A 20,587-nucleotide genomic window follows, 5' to 3' on the forward strand; every position below is an offset into this window, starting at 1 on the left:
AGAAGACACACAATATACAAAAGGCGGGGAGTTAGCCGGGCTAAGTAAGCGCCATTCTCAAAGGGGCAGAATCAAAGATAATACTAAGTACATCCAGCTAAAACCATAAACCCAGAGAATGGCACTTACATCAGTGGTTCTCATTTCCTCGGCATCATCCATGCTGTCATTGTGGGTCACACCCTGAGCAACGTAACTGTAGTCCTTGATGGAGCCAGTCACCAACATCTCTTCTTTGAGGCCTTCAATCTCGCCGGACATCAACTGGTAGTAGATGTGGTAGCATCTTTCACGTGTTTGTTGGAAGATTACACGGGACTTCTCCAGCAGGTCTGTGGATCCACAAAAAAATTCCAGAATATTTATCAGATTTTTTTATGAGAAATGATTCAAACAAATGTGAAAATACGAATTCAACTTATGGGTGACTTAAGAATCTTCCAAGCAGTGGAAGATATTAAGATTTTGTTCTTGAAAATAAACACGAGAAAAAAAAATCACATTCATGCTGTTATGGATTTTACCAGATTTTGGAACATGTATTTTGTGCTCTTATGACAAACAAAACAACACAAAGCTGCAGGTTTTTGCTCTTGCCGGTCGACCTATTATGCGGCTGATGTCTGTAATGGCCTGGTTACAGCTGAAAACAGACACACTGCCAGTACTGATGGCGGGGACCATATCTAGGTTGTAAGACCACTGATTCTAGTCTTATAGCAGATTTGTTCACACTGTACAACAGTTAGAAATCACTGTACGTAAATCTCCTTTGAGTTTCCCACCAAAATGAAATCATACACTTACATGTTTCAATATCAGCACAGGCCAATTTACCGTTGGAACCAAAATGGATACGGATGAATTTACCCTGAAAGAGTAAAAAAAAAACGAAAATTGCTTTATATTTATAACAAATTTATACTCCAGGGGCAATAATTTGCCAATCATCAAATTTCAGATATATTCTCTTCCATGGTAGAATACACCTGGTGTGATGTTTTTTTGGCATTCAAACTTTTTCATTACTTTGCTAGCTTGCTGCTTTTGTTAACTCATACTGAAGTTCGACGTTTCAATTTTGGTGAAAATTCTTGAATTTTTTCTCGTCGAGTTAACACAGGAATATACTATAGCTGACATTTTGAAATTCACATATCTGTAAATTTTTGGAAATTTGTTTCTCCAATCAGAAACTTTGCATGGAGACCGCTGATTTTAATTTTATAAGCAATAAATTACACCAAGTGAAGGTATATCATAAGATTTTGACCAGTTCAAGACATAAGTTCACGAGCGATAGTGAGTTGGTTTATTGCTATTATATCATAATATCAAATTTAAATTCTGGTGTAAAACGTAAAAAAGGAATTTTCACTAGCAGAGAGCTTGTGCCTGTTCCAACTATATTGTGAATATGGCACGGCTACTTTCACACCAGATCGCACTATTTGCACCATCAATACATCATTACATCATACCAGTATATTGATGGCACAAATACAGCGATCTGATTGGTCGAGATGTGAAAAGAACCATGGTATATTGGCGATATACCAGGGCTAGCATATGCACGAGCTCTCAGCTTGAGCAAAAATCCGTGTTTGACATTCCACACCCGAATTTCAATATACTGTTACGATATAATGGCAATAAATCACACCCAGTGAAGGTATACCATTCGATTTTGACCAGTTCACCTCATATATGCACTCGCTATCGCTCGTGCATATATGTCGTGAACTGGTCAAAGTCTCGTGGTATACCGTCGCTAGGTGTGCTTTATTGCTTAAATATACCAGTATGATACAATTTTGATTATGGTAGAGCTGGGTTAAAAGTTTCCTGAGAACGGTTAGAGCAAAAGTTTAAATTTTCTGCTCAAAGGACTGCATTACTCTGAGCAAACACTGAAAAGGAACGCCAATTCTTAAATGAAAGAAAGGATTTGACTTACGAAACGAGAGGAGTTGTCATTTCTGATTGTCTTGGCATTACCAAAGGCTTCAAGTGGCGGGTTGGCTTGGATGACCTGATCTTCTAAGTTAGCCTGAGAGGTTCCAATGACGTCGACATCAGCAGCGAGCAAGGAGGAAAAGACCACAACAAAAGACAAAACACATGCAGAGACACATGAAGAGTGGGGAAAAAACAACGCGGTAATGCAAAATTCGCGTGGTGATATTTTTGGTAAAGACTAAAAGACAAGAATCATCTGAAAGGAAAATTGTTAGAGATAAATCAAAAGTGAAAGATGTATCCCCCAACTTGGAGAAGAAACTCAAAAGTTCAAAGCAAGATCAGTGGAAAAAAAACAAAAAAAACCAAAAAAAAACCCAAGGTTCCTGTAGAACTAGGATGATGCGACTGCGTTTCGGTAACGGAAAAAAAATTGAAGCATTTATGAAGCCTCTTGTTCACTTTTCATCTGTATTCTGACACTGCCTTCTAACTTTTTTCTACTAAGTTGGTTATCCACACCACACCACACAACACCAGAGAGATAAGGAGTACCACCATCTACGGATGGGTTCCTTGGAAAACTCAGGTTTTCCATGGAAGCTTCAGAAGATATCTTCTCTTGGTTTTTATTTTTTAATGGAAAAGGATAGATCTGGGATTCACACTCCATGCAAGTATATCAGTAGGAACTTCATAGGTCTTGCTGGTAGAGAGAACACACTCGGGTTCCACACGCCATGCACTGGTTGAAGACACTTCAGTGTTGATGTCCTCCCCTCTCGACTTGTCCAGCCTGTCATCAGGGGTTCCACAACTCAACCTTGTTATGGTTTGTTTTTTAATTCCACACGGTTTGTTGATCAGGCAGGATTTCACTCGCTAGGTTATCACTCCTTGCATCTGGTTTTTCTAGTGTTTTGTTTTAGGAGGATGGCTTTTATAAGAGGGTCAAAACTTGTTGTTGAACACTCCATGCCATCGTTGGTCATCCGAATACCTTGCCGGCATGCTGGACCATCAAGCCACAAAGCACTTAACTCGTCGATGTTAGTAACTACATAGCTCCATGCAAATTGCTACTACCGACTCAAACACCACACTCATATTATTTTAGTCAATGGTTACACCACACTTCATGTCCAGGTATATACATGCACTCGGATAAACAGAGTTTCAGGAACACACACACACACACACACTCTCACTGCATGCAATTTTTTTTTTCATCTCTTTGGCTGAGAAGTTGTTAGGAAAACCATGCACATATATCTTTCCGACTAAAAAGCTTGGCAGTCAGCTATTGCAATTACTAACATCATCCGAGCACCAGGAGGTGCTACCGAAGGTCTCCATACTCTCCCAAGCTCCAGGTATATAGAACGAGTAAAAGGAGGGGGGCAGATAAAGTGGAGTTTGAGAGAGTATGGTTAAAATACACAAGTGCACATGCCGTCCAATACAACAGATCATCGATGAGTCTCTCTCACCCGTTGAAGAGATTGAATACAGATAACTGAGATGAGACAGTGTAATGGAGAGGGGTAGGGGGAGATGAGGTACTTTGAGGAAGATGTTGAGAGGGAGGCAAGGAGAGGGTGAGTGGTAAGGTGAGGGTTGGGAGGAGGAAGTTAGAAGAAGTAAAAGCTTCATGAGGGTTGTCAGCCACGGAGAACCAATTGCAAAATTATAATTACATTTGTCAAATCAGCAATGTCAGTCAGGTGATATCACGTGCACAGACTACACATTTCTGTCTCCACCGTTTTACAAATGGGTCTCGCAACTCTTTTGAGATGGAGCTGAGGGAGGTAAATATCCTTTGCAGAAAGTCAAATCGGTGAAAACATCGAAACTTATCATAGAGGGGAATCTTGCTTTTGTTTACAACACACTTTCATTTTTGTTCGGGAGACTCGTACAAGCACAAGATACAGTCTGACAAAGCTCATCTGACCAACAGTGCAAACATAGTGTGCCGCCAGCATGAAATGTGGACACTAACAAAAGCCAAGCATGTGTGTGTATATGCTGCAAATTAAACCTTAATATTGCACAAGTAAGTACATGCAAGCTGACACATGATGGTTTACTTTACACCAAATTAGAAAAGCAATGATGAGGAACGAACAAAGTGATTGAATGGTGCTAGCTAATGTGCATTCAACAAATATACATAAACCCAAGAAAACATGTTTTGTGCTTTTTCACACATTTCTTTGTCTATTAAAATTAAAAGTACGCATGCACAATGAAATGGATTGCAAAGACTAATAATATGGTTGTTTTTTCTCATGTGATTTTAACATGGTAAGCAACAAACATGACAAAACATGACATGCAATTAACATCTGTGTTGTGGATATATATATATATATATATATATATATATATATATATATATATATATATATATATATATATATATATATATGCAAGTGTAAATGACAAAGCATTGACATGCAAAATGCTGAATATTTTGGTGAATGCGGTATTTGACAGTGGGGTGATGGGATGATGTGGAATGATGGGATGGCTACATGGTTTCATTGAATTTTGATTTGTGATTGGTGGACTGTTTGGGTGGTGCAAATGTCATTTTGATGATAAATGGCTGAGAGTTACAAGATGGGTAAGTGGGTTTATACGATACGTGGGTGTATAGTTCTGGGTGTATAATTCTGTATTGTGTACGTTGGATGGGTTTGATTGGGTGATTGGACTTGGGTATTATAAATGGTTGGGTGAAAGGGTATCATGGGTGCACAATACTGACATGTGAAAAAAGGAAAGGTGGGTTTGTGTGGGTGAACATGGGTTACAAATGTATGGGTATATGGGTTACAGGGGTGACCTGTAGTGTAGAAATGAAACATCTTCCCTGTGTTGGGGGGGCTAGAGAGTCATGATGCCTGTATTGGGAGGCAACCAACACACTACCTTCTTTTGTCCTGACTGGTCTTTCTCTTTGCCAGCCGACGAACTAGCAATGTTGGCAAAATACTGGATGACTTTTTTGGTGTTTTCTGTTTTACCAGCTCCTGATTCACCACTAGGAAATAGAAAAGGAAGTCAGCCAAGGCAAGTCATTCAAAAGCAACATGGATGGAGGGAAAAATACAAAGGGTATGGACATAACATGACGGGGAGTACAGTCTACAAGAACAATTTTGCACATGAATTCACAGATAAGGTACGCATATATCATGAAATTGTTCAAGACACATGACTTTGTGAATAATATGAAACTGACATTCAATAAAATATGGAACATTGACAAACTATAGACGATACGGTTAACAATTGACAATATGAAATACTGAACACATCAAAACAAAAGGAAATCAGGCGGGAATTTTGGGAATGGTTTTTTCATGTCATAAAACACTGTAATGCTCTGAGCCAACTTAAAAAAGATACTCCTTCATTTTAAGTTGAAACCTAGAGTATGACGGTGCTCGGCGCTGCAACATGGAAGCAAAGCTGGACTTTTCAGGGGAGTCTTTGAGCAACTTTTGCTGGAAAAATGATTGATTTTGCCCGTACAATGCTTGGTGCATGGCTGTCAAGTTCAGAGAAAGTACACAGTGGCGTTGACGCACACCATGGACAGGGAAAAGCTGTAGAGAGAAGATGAAGTAGACGACCTACTCTACTGCCCTGAACTCCAGTGACTCATCTTTGTCATGCCTGATATAATGACATCAAAGACGTTGCTACTTCCTTGACTTACCATTTATGCTAATTCCTTGACTTATTATTATGCTAATTCCTTGACTTATTATTATGCTAATTCCTTGACTTATTATTCATTCTTTTTTAACATCTTTAATTATAGCCTGACCACTCTACAATTCACTAAATATTAAGTCTTGAGACAAAGTAAGTCATCATTTCAGTATCATTGTTTAATGAAAATGTAATTATAGTGATCAAAATTTAGTGCATGAATAGGAAAGTTACTATACGTCTGTCAATTCTTGACTGGTCTAAAACTTACATACCCTTTCCTTTCGCATATTGATTTTCTTCTGATAAAATGTTATTTTTGGATGTGTGAAACTGCTACGAAATAAGGATATGATTTAACCTGTTTTCTAATTTCTAAATTGGCACTGGCTGTTACTCAGAACACTAAGGTATTAAGAAAGACAGTTTGCACCTAGTTTGTTGGCTGGAAATGGATAACATGGCTATAGTACATTCATACTCCCTGACAAATAATAGCCAGATTGTTTACTGGTTTATCAAACTTTTTAATTTACATGTTAATTCAATCCCACTGTAGTTTCGTTGTCATATACTTGTTCTGTTTATATAGACAACTCAATATGATGAGCAAAATATTTCAGATACTGGGAGGATGTGCTAATCAAAATCCCAGACAACAGCAGGTTTTTTGTGAAGTCTTCCACTTCAACGTTGGAATGAGTCCCTCAGTCGGTGTCCTGATTCAGTCTATCTATTTGTTTTGTCCTTAGACAAATATTGTAGTTTACCAGCCAACCTCCCCTGCTGTTGAAGGTCACTGAGAACTAAATTGGAAACCCTGCTGTTTTATTGTAATGACTGTCTGTACATTTCCTGACACTCTTTGAGTTCAAGCTTGTGCCAAATTTCTACAGATTACAATGAAATTTTTCTTTAAGAATTTTTTCCCCATTTCTATTCACGACCTACTGCTTTAGGTTTTTTTTTTAATTCTCGAGTATTTCCTTAACTTGAGGCAATAGCCTTTCAAATCATTTGCTTAATAATGCTTTCTGCTTGCATGCTTCATTTTTTTAATTCTTGGTGCTCTTTCATGCATATGGCATGTTGACTCCTTTAACTACATGATATTGCCCAGCTTTCCGGTGACAGCTTCCTATGGCCATTTCGCTCTTCTTTTTCTGTATGACTCTGGCAAGCTTGACGCCTTTGTCATGCACATTTCTAAAAGTTAGCTCAGCGTTTACTTTTTTCCATTGCAATTTCTTTCCAAAGAATAATGCTACCATGTATATTTTTCATTTTTGCTTTTTTCATTGCCAGCTAGCACTAGCAGTGCCTTCCTTTTGGGTTTGTAATCATGCTTTTTTTCAGGGGAGCTCATCGTAAATATACGTAACAGTAACAATTTCTTGTGGGCCAGACATCTTTATAGCTCATTGCAACATACTTCACATGCAGCAGACAGATTTAACAAGCGAGAGACATACACATTTACAAGACAATAGCAGCAAGACACAAGTTCACCATTTCAAATGCCGCTAACTTTGCACAGCGCCAAAGATAAGATGCATTCATCAGCACCGGCTCTAATGGATAACTGTATTGACATTTTCAATTACGTGGCCTAGAAGTCTGTCAACAATTCCGCAGAGTGCACCAGCACATCCGCTCTACGCTCTTACATAAGCAACATGTACAATGGGCCAGAATATCTCAGACAGACAACATCCAAAATGGCTTTTCATTCAACTTCATGCTGAATGTGCAATTCTTTGTTTTTTTTTGCTTTTCTTGTTCTTTGTTTCTGTCATTTGCGAATGCATGCTGGAAGCTTTGCCAGGCAAAGAAGCAAATACTTACGTGATCAACATGGACTGGTTTTCATGATCTGCAAGACAGTACAAACAGAAAAGAAAATGTCAATCAATAACCGTCATACAGTATTTAAAGAAGTGGATTTCTGAGACTGGTTTTCAAGAACATGTACCTTGCCGTGCCAACTTGTCAAGATACCTAATCCTTACATGGGTGAAAACTATCAATTCTACAAGGGGGTGACATATACTGTTCAGGATTGGACTCAAATCTCTTGTTAGTTGCTGGGGAAAAGAAATTTGTCATGACTCTGGCTTATGAGTAACATGAAAAGGGCCCAATAAAGAGAGAAATGTTCGACTGGCAATGTGGCATCACTGGGCAGTCGTCAAGTACAGCTCCTTTTAACCTTTAGACATGTAAATGGAGTATGAAAGAAGACTTGTCTGAAGTCAGGTTTCTTTCAAATTCATGAGTCTTTTCTAACCTTTTGAAATTTGTTTGTATATTCCTTCGGAGTGAAGCGGAATGAGGCCGAGAGTGGGGTTTGATGCCCCAGGCACCTAAAGATTTATACCAAGCAACCCGTTTTGTCTCCAAATAATCTGAATAATCAAAATAATCTCAGGCAAATTTTGCTTCTATGTAAAAACTTGTTCCAGTGTTTAATTTTCCAAGCATTCCAGAGTGGTGGCACTTCACAGACAGTACAACACTCCATGGGCCTCTACTTTTAATAACATTCACTTTTTCCATAAACTAATCTTGCAAGACACACAAGTAATGTACATTGTATACTACAGTGTACAAAAGGAAACATGAGAACCTATACAATGTTACGGCACTCTTTTGTTGTATTTTCGGGCAGTGACCATATTGGAGCATTCTCAAGCTGAATTCTTTCTCTGCTTGGTTTATCTTTATGATTCAGTGATCGCTTTCTAAGTACTGCTATCCTAAAACCAAACATGTGAAGTCTAGCTAATACCTTTAAAAGCTTTCCAGAACTGTCTGGGTCTGCTGATGGAAGGTTCTAGGAATCTGCCTGCATGTACTGGTCTCTGTGAATATTCCTAACTGAAGCCTACACTTGAAGTTGTGATGCATGGTCTGTCTATATCCTTCAATAACCCCATTTAGTGTGGCGTTCTCACTTCAATGATTCCTCCTATATATCAAAAGTTTACCTGGCCTATCTGCATTCAGTATAATTGACCTGTGAAAAAGTATAGTAAACTCCCTCTTGTACTGTTTTGAGGCATGAACAATTCAAAACGGGCTTAATTCTACGGTAGATGTTACATTATCGAACACACTAGGGGAGTGATTGTCTGCTTGGCAAGATGTCAGCCAGTTACTTTGACAGATAGCTGACACTCCTGCAAGCTACAAGAGGCTGCAGGACACTGCTAAATATGGATGTAATTGACAAGATTATCTACTCCGAGCATCTTGCCCTTCACATTAATATACAGCTGCCATTTATCTGTCATTATGGCCTACATAAACCAACATGGTCAAAGGGATTCGGTTTGTGACGCAAGACGCCATGAATTCCACTTATTTCTTTTGATATTCAACACTTAAAGTACACGATAAGCATTTCTGGGGCCCCTGAATAACTTTTGGAGGCTAAGGGTATTTTCTCTGTAGTTTGACAAAAACTTAGTCACTGATACTGAATGAGAAATTTAACAATATATCTAAATGGTTAACTCGGATATTTTTCTTTAGAGACATTTTCTGGAGTTACTTTAGTGACATCTAAATTATCTTAATTATAAAAAGACTGAATTCCTATCTCATTTGTTATGAATGTTTATTTTTGGTGTCCCTCGGTGGAAAGCCGTCATGATTTCAGTATGCTTGGTTAGTCGCATGTAATCTATACTGTATCACTTTCCTCTCAGAAACAGTTGAACCAATACGATACTATGCCATGAATTCCCAGCACCTGCCCATGGTGTTGATATATGTGTGGGCATTCTATAATTGCTCTGAAATTTCTAAATTGCATCACTCTTTGAATCTCCTGATAAATTTCCGATGGTGGTAATCAGTTCTGAATGACTCATTTCTTTCCAAAATTAAACGGCCAAAGTTAGCAACGAAACGATTGGCTGTGACGTGTATTGCCAGATACTCAAATAGAACAGTGATGGCATGAAACAGAAATATCATTATCAGCCAATCAACGCTGATGTCACAAAATGGCACTGGAATATAAAAGTGTCCAGCCATTGACCAATCAGAACTCACCTTGCAACATGTCATGGTAAGCATTGTCAGCTACAGAGTATACGTGGGGAGGCATTTCATTTCTCCTCTTTCCTTTGTACAGCATCACTACTTTTTCTGTGTAGATAGGAAGTCTACGATAGGGGTTGATGGCCACGCAGAAGAGACCAGAATATGTCTGGGAAGAAATGAAAGAAGGAAATTTGTGATAAGTAAACAAAAATTTTACCAAATGAAATGGAACTGAAACTGAACAAAGGCCTGGAATGAAATTTTTTTCAAAGTCAGTCCATAAAATTTCAAAAATATGCAAGTGTTACATAACTTATGATTTTTACATTTTTTGTCTTCAACATGACACAATGAAATAATCACATTGATTGTAGATTATGAGATATTTTGAAAAAAATAACACTTTTTCATATTTTTATTGAATAAACATTATATGGTACCAACACTTTCTATACTGATATACTCGATGGATATTCTAAAAACCTCCCATAAGGCCCATATAGGAGAGTTACCTTAATAATTTAAACAGTTACAATCAAAGAAAATATTTATTTGGCTTAAGTATACTGATAAGGATAAGAAGCTATCAGGTGAAGTTTTGACATTTGACCTTACAGGTCAAGACTTGACATTTGAACCTTGTTTGGCCTTTTTGTTGCCAAGCCCATCAGTCCTTAAACAACTATGCATGGTGCTGAGCACTGGTTTGGACAATATCATTGTGACTGGAAGTGTGCCCTCTGACAGAAAACGTCTCCTGGCTTCCTGAGACAAGTGAAGACTTCCATGTACTTTCTTTTCTGACTACTCTGCATCAGTACATGTACTGTACAAAATTTTCTTGTATCCAAGGGGAGTTGCCATACATCAGTGGCATGTGATATCGATTTTGTATAAAAAGGTACAAAAATGTACATAGAATCAACTGAGTCTAAGCAGTAACCTTGTCTATGTTGACATTAGTCTTGTAAACATTTTACAGGGCCAACAAATCACTTGCATGCACATTTTTTAAATGTGAATACTTTGAGGATTTTTCCAAGCAAAGTTCCAACCAAAAAATTTTGAAGTGGTGGTGAAGCTCACAGGTGAAGTCATGATAAAGAAAGATATGTATAAAAGGAAAAAATTCTTTTTAATCCCTGTGACAAAGAATGCCCACTGTTTAAGCTGTGATTTATTCCAAGCAATGCCTAGGCAGCAATTTGACATTTTCAGAATGCACGCACACAAGCATGTTGCCATCATTAAATTCTCTCTCACTAGAATGCACCACAGCCAGTATGCCTTTCAACATACTTGCTCTTGGGCCAAGTTAATAATAGACGTCGTTGTATCAGGAGGACCGGAAAAAACCAAGCCTGGCATCAATTCCAACGACTTCCTTCGGCGCTGCAGGTCATATTGGATTAAAATAGCATCCTTCGTGCACTTTCCCTGCAACCAGCGCCATTTTTCTGAACTCTGATGTTACCATTTCTCAAAGGCATACTTTTTAAAAAGTCTAAAATTTTACTTTGGACGTTGTCTTAGATAAAAATCTCTCTGAATTTTTCTTGTTCTCTCTGGCCAGTATAAAATCTACTGATATATAGGCCGTCAGAGGTCTTCAAGGGACTGCACTTTGTGAAGTATATTTCACTTCTGACAAGTGCTAGATTTGGCACAATGAACATTCCTAAAGTTTTTTTGTTTTTGTTTTCAAACTGGCTTATTATAAAGGAAAAGCATTGAAAGTCAGACTCCAGATAGTGCTTTGGTGATATCTATTTGCTCAATGAAAGTAGCACCACAACTCTACTTTTGGCAAGTGGCAACTACACTCACTTAGTCTCACGTTCCCCTTTCATTTCCTTTGCAAAATATATTGACATATGCCATGACACTGTAAACGTGGTATGGGTGAAAAAACAAGGGACAAAAAATTTCTGACATCCTCCCCGACTGCTGGCAGAGTGCATCACGCCTTGTAATTATTGTACACCAACCCACGGTAATCTGAGACGCTCTCGACCAAAATAAGAAACACGAACATGGATGGCTGACAACCATATAAGGCAAAAGCCGCAGCAGCAGCTATCGCTTGCCAGGTCTTCAAGCAGACATTCCTACATGAACAGCTGGTCTGCGACCTCACAACAGAGGGCCTATGAGAAGCCTTGGTAATTTATACCACAAGGAGGTATTATACTGTCCTTGTGCCCGAGTAACAGAAAAAAATCGGGCGAGAAAAGGCCTGTTAATTGTTGTGAGCACAACAAATTAAACATTTACAGTGGTTTTACGACTTATCCGGACACCAAACTTGCTAATTACCCAGCAACTTCGCTGATGATATTGAGACTTTGATCGGTAATTACCAAAGCACTTTGGTAATTCACCTCAAACCTGATACTTGATCTGGCTGCATGAGTGCTCCATGGGGTACACAATGTGTATACAAAGTCACTGATAAGTATCATACTAGTGCCATAAACTAATTTGTGACCAGGGGTTGGCATTCCACTGAACAGCATTCCTCAGTAAAACCAACATATGTACATGTGTGCTGTTCATCCGTGTTACATGTAAAACTCAACTACGGAGAGGTTAGAAGAGTATAATGGGTCGTTAGAGTTTGTTTAATTACTTTTCAGAGCAGCAAAACTATTACTTATGTTACAAAATGTAAAACAAGGGGACATTGGAATTCCTATTACAGCATTGTGAGGAAAATCCTACGTTTATATCCAGTTTATTTATAATACGTACGTCACCTAAATAGTCCCACTCCGCGCATCCCCAATTGGTTTTCTTCTCTAAAACCTGCAGTTTCATTCGTTTGAAACAATTATACTTTCATCTGTGAAGAGTTTTTACCGGTGACTATTACAACTTTCACTGCCAGTTGTTGTTTTCATAAGATGCAGACCATTTGATACTGAGGTACGCTGAGTTGCTTTTATGTGCAGGCAATGCAGATGCCACTTCACAGTTCACACTGTGCTGTTGATCGGCAAAGTGCAAGACGTCTTTGTTTCACTTTTTTTTAATTTTAAGATATGATTCATGGGAAAATTTTACCAAATGTCACTGATGGGATTGTGTTTTCAATTTTATTTGATGCAGGGATATGAAATACTGTGTCAGTTTAGCTCGAAATCGTTGCGGAGTTTTGCTGCCTTTTGGCAATGGTTGTCTATCAGCATAAATGTGATCGAGGAATGCCAGTTCATGGAGATACAGAGATTGAAATCCTTACATGTATTCTAGCTTCCTTTACCATTTCTGCAGGTATAAGTTGATTTAGGAAAGTGATTGAAAGTTTGAGTGGTGTTCAATAATTGTGCCTAAATCAGCACAAATTGAGTGGAAAAGTATTGAAGTAAGACTGTTCAATCAGATATGATGTCCATTGAAGCATTGAAGTTACAGAAATATTTTGGTGCAGTGGGCAGGTTTACTGCATTGCAAGTTGTATTAGTCCTGTGCCATTTTCGTCACTTTGTTCAGCAATTTTTTGTATGGGTACACTGTTGAATACTTTGAGTGCAAACTCATGTCTCAAATTGGTCTATGCTATCACTGTATGCACTGTGGCTGTCAGCGTCTGTGTTTACACTTTGCCACCCATGGAGTTACTGCAGCCAGATCAAGTATCAAGTTTGAGGTGAATTACCAAAGTGCTTTGGTAATTACTGATCAAAGTCTCAATATCATCAGCGAAGTTGCTGGGTAATTAGCAAGTTTGGTGTCCGGATAAGTCGTAAAACCACATGTAAGACCACTTCTGTAAACATATTGACTTAATAGAGGCAATGAATAGCATGACATTTCAAATTACGCCTCCTTTGTTGTAGTCAGGCTTTTTATACCCTCCACTTGTAAAACGAGAGCCCCACACATACTTGCAACACTGCTTGACAGACTCAATGATTGGCCGCTAAATCTGGCCAAAGGTTACTTTGTTGCTAGCTAAAGGGCAAGAACTGCTGATACTTTTTCTATCTTTCATGAGGAATTTTCCCTTTTTTTTCCCCTCCTTTTTCACTTAAGGATTTACTGCCTGCTGTTTGCCATGGTGTAAAATTTCAATGGGTACATACGTCTTGCCCAGATTAATTCTCGGAGTAGACATATTTTGCAACACGCACACATTACAGTTCCCTGGGTGCCAGAGTCCTCTGACAAGTTCTCTCACTTTTTGTCTTATCTGAACAAGGTGGTAAGTAATCCCCTCCACTTCAGTGGTTCATAAATGAAGCCACTTCAGTGCCCGGTAACAACAATGGAACTACCTGAATGCACAGGTGCACCATATTTATCCTGGACGACTGTGTTATGAGAGTTCCAAAGATGTCCTTTGAGTTTTGGTTTAGAAATTATAGAAGGTAGCTGCCAGTCAATTTATATGCAGAATCTCCTCCCTCAAAAAATTAATAAATCTTGATTTCTGGTTATTGTTTCACTAATGAGGTGTTCTGATTTGATATTGCCATGCACATTGACGAATGGGGCATCTTGCTAGGTTTCATATGTGACATGACAGACAGAGAAAGAATCCAAAATTTGAAATGTTATCTGGAGGAATGTTTTTTGAGTAATCGTAATTCCATCGGGCAAACTTGACTGTGACCTGTGAGGCTATCTTAGGTCAGAGATAAGCCTTATCTTGGGTAGCAGATACTCTAATCTCATTCTGATATAAATGGCAGATTAAAACAAAATAACATTACCCCAATCTCATGTACATCGCTAAGTTTTCTAGAAATACTGCAGGTACATTTCATGCATTTATTTTGACTGAATTGATTGCCCAAATCATACAAATTTATTTTTTCAACAAAAGTAAACAATTTCCTTTTATTACAAATGAGCCCACTTGAGGGTATCCCATCACAATGAAATCACTAGTGTCATCCCCTGAGAATTTCAGTGATAGGAACTGTTTACACCAAGCATCTTAGCAAACACGAGGAAGGAGTATGCAAACGTTGCTGGAAATTCTCATTGTTTTCTATTGTGCTGACGGACCGATAAAGTGGCCAATTGAGTGGAAGCTTGCTGCAGTGTAAATATCTCTGACTTGGGAACCATTCCGGTCTCATCGTGTCAAATTCAATTTTCTACACCTGGCTAATTTGTTACTTTTCATGACGTCTTTCCCAGGGAGATGACGTCAGTAGAGACTCTCTTTGTGTAGTCTGCAGCAACCGCCACTGTGAAAAATTTCACAGCAGACAGAACAGAAGAAAGAATCCATTTTAAGTGTCACCTTGCAATGAATTTGGTGAAAGGCCCTTATCTAAATTGCTAATTTTAAATCCCTTTAGTGGAGGTTATCTCTCGGTAAATACTCAAGATAGCTGATTCAGTATTCAGGGAAAATCTGAAGAGGTGACGCTTCATTGCGTAGCACATGAAACACAGATTACCCTAATCCTGCAAAATACAGAGTTACGTGTTTTGTGAAACCCCAGGACGCTTTTCACCTGTAAATGAGCTAGCACAATGTGTGACAGCAACCTCTAACCTTGAAGGGAGTGTGTGAGTAGATGTGCAAGTAATTGAGGCTGGAGGTAATCAGAAAAACTGGCAAATATTTGGAAAAGTAATCATCGGACAGTATACAGGTGGCGAGAAGCCATGTTGTATTCTTAGGCACAATTTGTATAGTCTGTTGGAACGATTTCAACAACTTGAATGTAAATTGATACAAGTGGACGTAAAATCTCTTTAACATTCACAGCCCTATTTTTTTACAAATGAGCATACCATAGAAATAATTTAAAATAGCTGTGTTTTTCGGTATAATCATTTCACTTGTGTCAGTCAGTCTTCCATGGAAATAAGCCAAAAGGAGGTGAAGCAGATATTTAACAACAAATCCACACACTTCACTTTATTTCTGAACAGATCTCATTTGACAGTGGGAGTTGACAGTGCAGAATTTTTGGGAAAAGCCCATTATTGTGATTAAACTCCTGTTATGGCACGGACCGAGAACTTTGTGTATGGCTTCTTTTTAGAGAATTTAATGGTGAGTAATGCTGATGTACTGAGCAAGATCAATAACGACTTTCATTTCTTCCAACGTCTTGATATATTTTCAAAGTAGACCAACAGAAACTGACAATTTACTGCGCATTTTGCTGGAGGATTTTCACCATTTTTTTTTCTATCAGCATTGTAAAGATGCATGACATTTTGCAACTGTTTTCTAAAGCTTTTTCACACCTATATCAGAGTCTGATATTCCAGTCTGTTTGTAACCCTTTAGTGACTTTTGGTGCACATACACAACCCCACTGCAGTAAAGTGGGTAGATCTATTTACTGGGAAATGGAGTGAAAAGTTTGAAAACGTTTCTGTATGTACAGGTGCAACCACCTTGTCAAAATAATAGGATTTTTACCAAAGCCAGGGGCTGCAGCGACGGGCCAAAAACCTCAGACACAAGACTTACAAGAAAATCTGCGATTTCTGACCTAAGTATGTTTGACTTAAACACTGATAAATAATTGTGGTTTTTGTTGGTTTCACTTGGTTGAGTGACATAAGCTGACAATGCTATTCTATTGAACTTCAACAAAACCTATTCACTGGGGCCACTGATGTTGCAGTCTGGTGACACGAGGTGGAAAAATATGGTTTAAAAAAGTGAAAAATCCTATTAGCATGGGTACTGATAAAGTGATTTGGCAAAACCACGTCCAAGTTTGGCTTCTGGGAGGAAGGTATTACATCATCTTAACGTATATTTGAACAGCAAATCTAATCAAATACTGGGCATCTTGAAGATATTACTTGGCTTCAGTTAAAGGGATAGCTTCTTGCCTTTGTCCATTGGTATGCAAAGACTGACTGGAATGTTATATCCTTGTGATTTCACATGCCAATCGCTGTCATATCTACCCCCTTCTTCTCTATGCACTTTAATAGCATCACAAGTCTCCAGTTATCTCTTTTCACAAAGGTAATCTTGAAACTTTTCACACTATTTTCGCTGAAAGAAGACTGACTTCACCTTACAGACAATGGGTTATCAGCAGGCCAAATGTGACTGAAGGGTGAGTCAGCAAACATGGAGGAAACTGAGCAAAACCTTCCTCTTCAAAACAACCATGTTTCTTCGAAGCCCTCCCATAGCTTTGTACAGTAACTGCACCTCCAAGGCTTTACTTTATGTCAATTTGTAAAATTGTTCAGGGTCGACCATATTCATTGCCGAATGGGCACACGCAATCCTCACTTGTAATTTTTTCTTACAACATTTTTCAACATCAAATTGCAGCCTTGGTAAGTTAACATACGGATACAGAACCCTCTTGCATGATAAAATGACAGACTCTGAGGAAAAAGCAGCTATTTGCGAAGTAATGATGGATTTGGTTTCAAGAGAAAGACATTTGGTCAGCATTCCTATACAAAGTGTGGTTTGAGTAGACAGCATATGATAGTATGCAAACCTATGCCACACTGTAGGGGTGGGGGTCATCATCACTGCATAGGAATGCTTGTAAGATGGGCAGTCAGTCACCTTGCAAATGTCACACCACGGCTTTGAATTTGTAATGTGCACTCTGTGAATGTAAGTTGTGGATAAAGAGACAAAAGTGCATAAAAGGGCAACCAAACGCTTCAAAGGAGGGGGTGCATTGTTTTCGTAAAGAAGATTTCCTGTTGCCATGATGATAATTCCTCCCTGACATCAAAATGATCAGTTTAACACTGCGAGCACAGACTAACTGGTACCACTGAGAACTCTAAAACTGGCAGTTCTGCAGAATCCCAGCAACTTGTCATTTTAGAAACCATCGACAATTTTTCCTGGCAAACAACTTTTATATCAATGACTCATTCTCTATTTTCTGACGAGCCCACAACAGGACAAGCGAGAATTTATGGCAAACAAGATTCATGGCCTGTCAACAGATATCATCAGCTTGCAGTGATAATCAGAAAACAGCTCACAAGCCCCCACCTATATATGGAAACACTGAAATAATGACATCACCTAAACTTGTTCAATGTGTATTTTTTTCGCTATCGCATGAAATGATGTTAGGCTAAGCTCACATCAGTACGGTTTAGCTTGAAGAGATACCATCCATCCAAACTTTGTGGTGAAAAATGATGCTGGGACGGATTACTTATAAATCATAGAATAGATACAATATCACTGATAGAATTTCTTACTGGAGGGATTTGAAAACATGTTTGAACTTTCTCATCATGGGGCACATAGAGTAGAGGAAATGCTAAAATTAAAGAGATACATTTCCGTGCTCTTTTGTGACAGACTTTGGGTTAGGTCCCCAGTTATCTCTGGACCACTGTCTGGTACTCCACAATTCATATATATGTTGACCTTTTAAGGGATATACATGTACCTTATCAGAGTCATTGAGTGCCAATCCCCATTTCCTATTGAAGTGGCCTGATAAACCATACAGGAAAATTTTATCTATTCATAATTGTCGGAATGTGGGGTTGCCAGGAAGGTTAATGCTGCCATTTGCAATCATTTAGTGGTCTGATCATGGTTCAGATTCACTCAACAGTTTCATGGAGCCTGTAAAATTGGTGCGGTATTTGTCCGCCAAGTTGTTACAGATTCAACATCTCAAGGAGTGCCAAAATTTGTCTTTTCTTGAAGAATTTGAACGTTATCAGAAAAAAATATACGATAGAATAGGAAGAAAGTAAAGGGGCCCAGGGAAAAATTTTACAATGCTTGTTTGATTTTCGCCATTGAGGCCATGTTTGAAAAAAGCATATCACACCACACACTTGCAAATTATAGCTCTGACTTTTGACATTTAGATGGTTCTAATCAACGTCTAGGGTTACAAAAATTAAAGCGGATCAAAATGTTATGATACATGTGCTAGAATTTCAGTATTTTCTGACCAATATTCTGCCATTTTTCTGACTTCAATGAAGGAATGTACGGGATTGTTTGCATACCAACAATATGCTAGGCGTCATGTTACAAATTCTATCCAGGCACTGTATTTTTTTCTTGTCTGTGCAGGGTTTATGACAGACCCGGAACAAGAATGTGGAGCATCCACTGACTGTCTGTGTGTGGAACATGGCACATGACAGCACTGCCAATTCAACATTAATTTTCACAGTTGGGCATTTTACTCACTGCATTGCAGTCTGGGAAGCCCCCCTGCAGATAGGATATAGGGGTTGTTCTTGATTTATTGGCAAATGGCACAAAATAAAATCAAAGTTAAATTGTTTTCACCCCATCTCAAAACTTCCAGTGCCTGTTTGCTCCAGACTGACCTCTGAACAGTCCTTGGTTTCAAAGGGGGCCCCCTGCTTTGAAAAACTTAGTGAAAGTCTGAAAAGAAAAATAATACTTCACCAGAAACATCGGACTGAAAAATGACCTGTTCTTGGTCTTACCTTAAATTATTGCCCATCACATCCAGAGCAAGAAATTCCACCACTGTATAAATCTGTCTATGTTATCAGTTTTAGTATTGCTATACACATACTTTTCATGTTTTGACTCTACATACTTTACATTCAGCAGAAATTTACCAATGAACTACACAGAACATTCAAACGTTGACAAATATACATAAAAAAAATTATTTTCCCTAATTTCAACAGATGGCACAGACAGCAGCCAAAGCTTGGCTAGACTATATTGTAGACATTATTAAATGCCCCCAGAATGGTATGTTATGCTAGCTCCGTGGAGAAATGTGTAACCTTTGCTGTAAAATAGTTTTGTTCATAAGGAATTTGAGAGCTTGAAACCACACTCTGAAGGCCTCTCTGACCTTTCACCTCTCCACACAAATTTCTTATGCTGGATTCTACTTGTCCACCAGGATGATGGGTAAAGCGTACTTTCGATCACAATTCACAACTGGGGTGTCATGCAGGTCCTCCTTGCAATCCCAAAACACCTCAGTCTGAGTCTGAGACTTTTCAAATGTTGCAAACAAATTTAGGAGAAAACTGTTTGAGAATCATGTGTGCAATTATTGTGGCCAGTCTGTCAGCCCCTCTCTTCTGAAAGATCTCCCGGCATGCTGCTGCGGTTCATAGTCACCTAATACTCTGGCACACACATTGACCTAACAGACCAGACATGACCTGACCTCATTTATCTCTAAAGACAAAATGACAAACACTGCCCCATTACCGTTGTTACTTTAGAGCATCCTTGTTTGCTTTCTTGGGTTGACATGGCCTTGAACACTGCAATGATAGCTGAGCTGGTATCATGTTTTGGAAGATGCTCTGCACACATTTCTATGGAGCATATTCTTTTCATGCATCATCAAAGCTGAGCTCATAGTTCGGGTTTCAATGGGCAGTCAAAAAAAACAAGGTCTGTGGTTTTGTGCATGGGTTGAAGAGCACCAAGATGAGCAGACGCCCTAAATAACTTAACCCTACAATTTATTACCCAAGTTTGGACTCAAGGTAATCCCTGCCATTAAACAAATCTGGCCACAGAACAACACAGTAACTTGTTAATTACACCTGGACATTCAGGAACCAAAGTCAGAAGATGTTATATATTGTAGCTTTGTTTCTTTGGGATCCCAATGACTGAATAGGGCCTTGCCTCATTTGCGCTGACTACATGACAATGACAGCTTTAAAACAAGGTTAATGAAACACGCCACAAATAATAGACCTACGCTCCAAGGTGTAATAAAACTTGTCTTCCAATTCAATAGCGGTAAATGTGAATGTCCTGACTGGCACTGTGGTAGTGGTCTGGGGGAAAGTACACAAGGTTGATTGTCAAGAGCTTCACAATTCCAACCTCCCTTTGAAAATTTCTAATTTTTGCCTGAACTCTATACCTGCAACACTCAAACCAAACTTG

General features: G+C 38.7%; 1 protein-coding gene across 8 annotated transcripts in view; it reads right to left on the reverse strand.

The window, feature by feature from the left end:
- LOC139151273 (myosin heavy chain, striated muscle-like) overlaps positions 1-20,587 on the reverse strand; it is a 64,470-nt gene that overhangs the window by 41,184 nt on the left and 2,699 nt on the right. For all 8 annotated transcript variants that reach the window (XM_070723946.1, XM_070723948.1, XM_070723950.1 and 5 more), the window contains 6 exons: positions 9,748-9,904; positions 7,534-7,561; positions 4,900-5,011; positions 1,958-2,050; positions 808-871; positions 130-332 (listed from right to left, as the gene is read on the reverse strand). In XM_070723946.1, the coding sequence (XP_070580047.1) occupies positions 130-332; positions 808-871; positions 1,958-2,050; positions 4,900-5,011; positions 7,534-7,561; positions 9,748-9,904 (657 nt within the window). The remainder of the gene's footprint in view (positions 1-129; positions 333-807; positions 872-1,957; positions 2,051-4,899; positions 5,012-7,533; positions 7,562-9,747; positions 9,905-20,587) is intronic.

The sequence above is a fragment of the Ptychodera flava genome, chromosome 15, assembly GCF_041260155.1.
Source record: "Ptychodera flava strain L36383 chromosome 15, AS_Pfla_20210202, whole genome shotgun sequence".
Classification (NCBI taxonomy): Eukaryota; Metazoa; Hemichordata; class Enteropneusta; family Ptychoderidae; genus Ptychodera; species Ptychodera flava.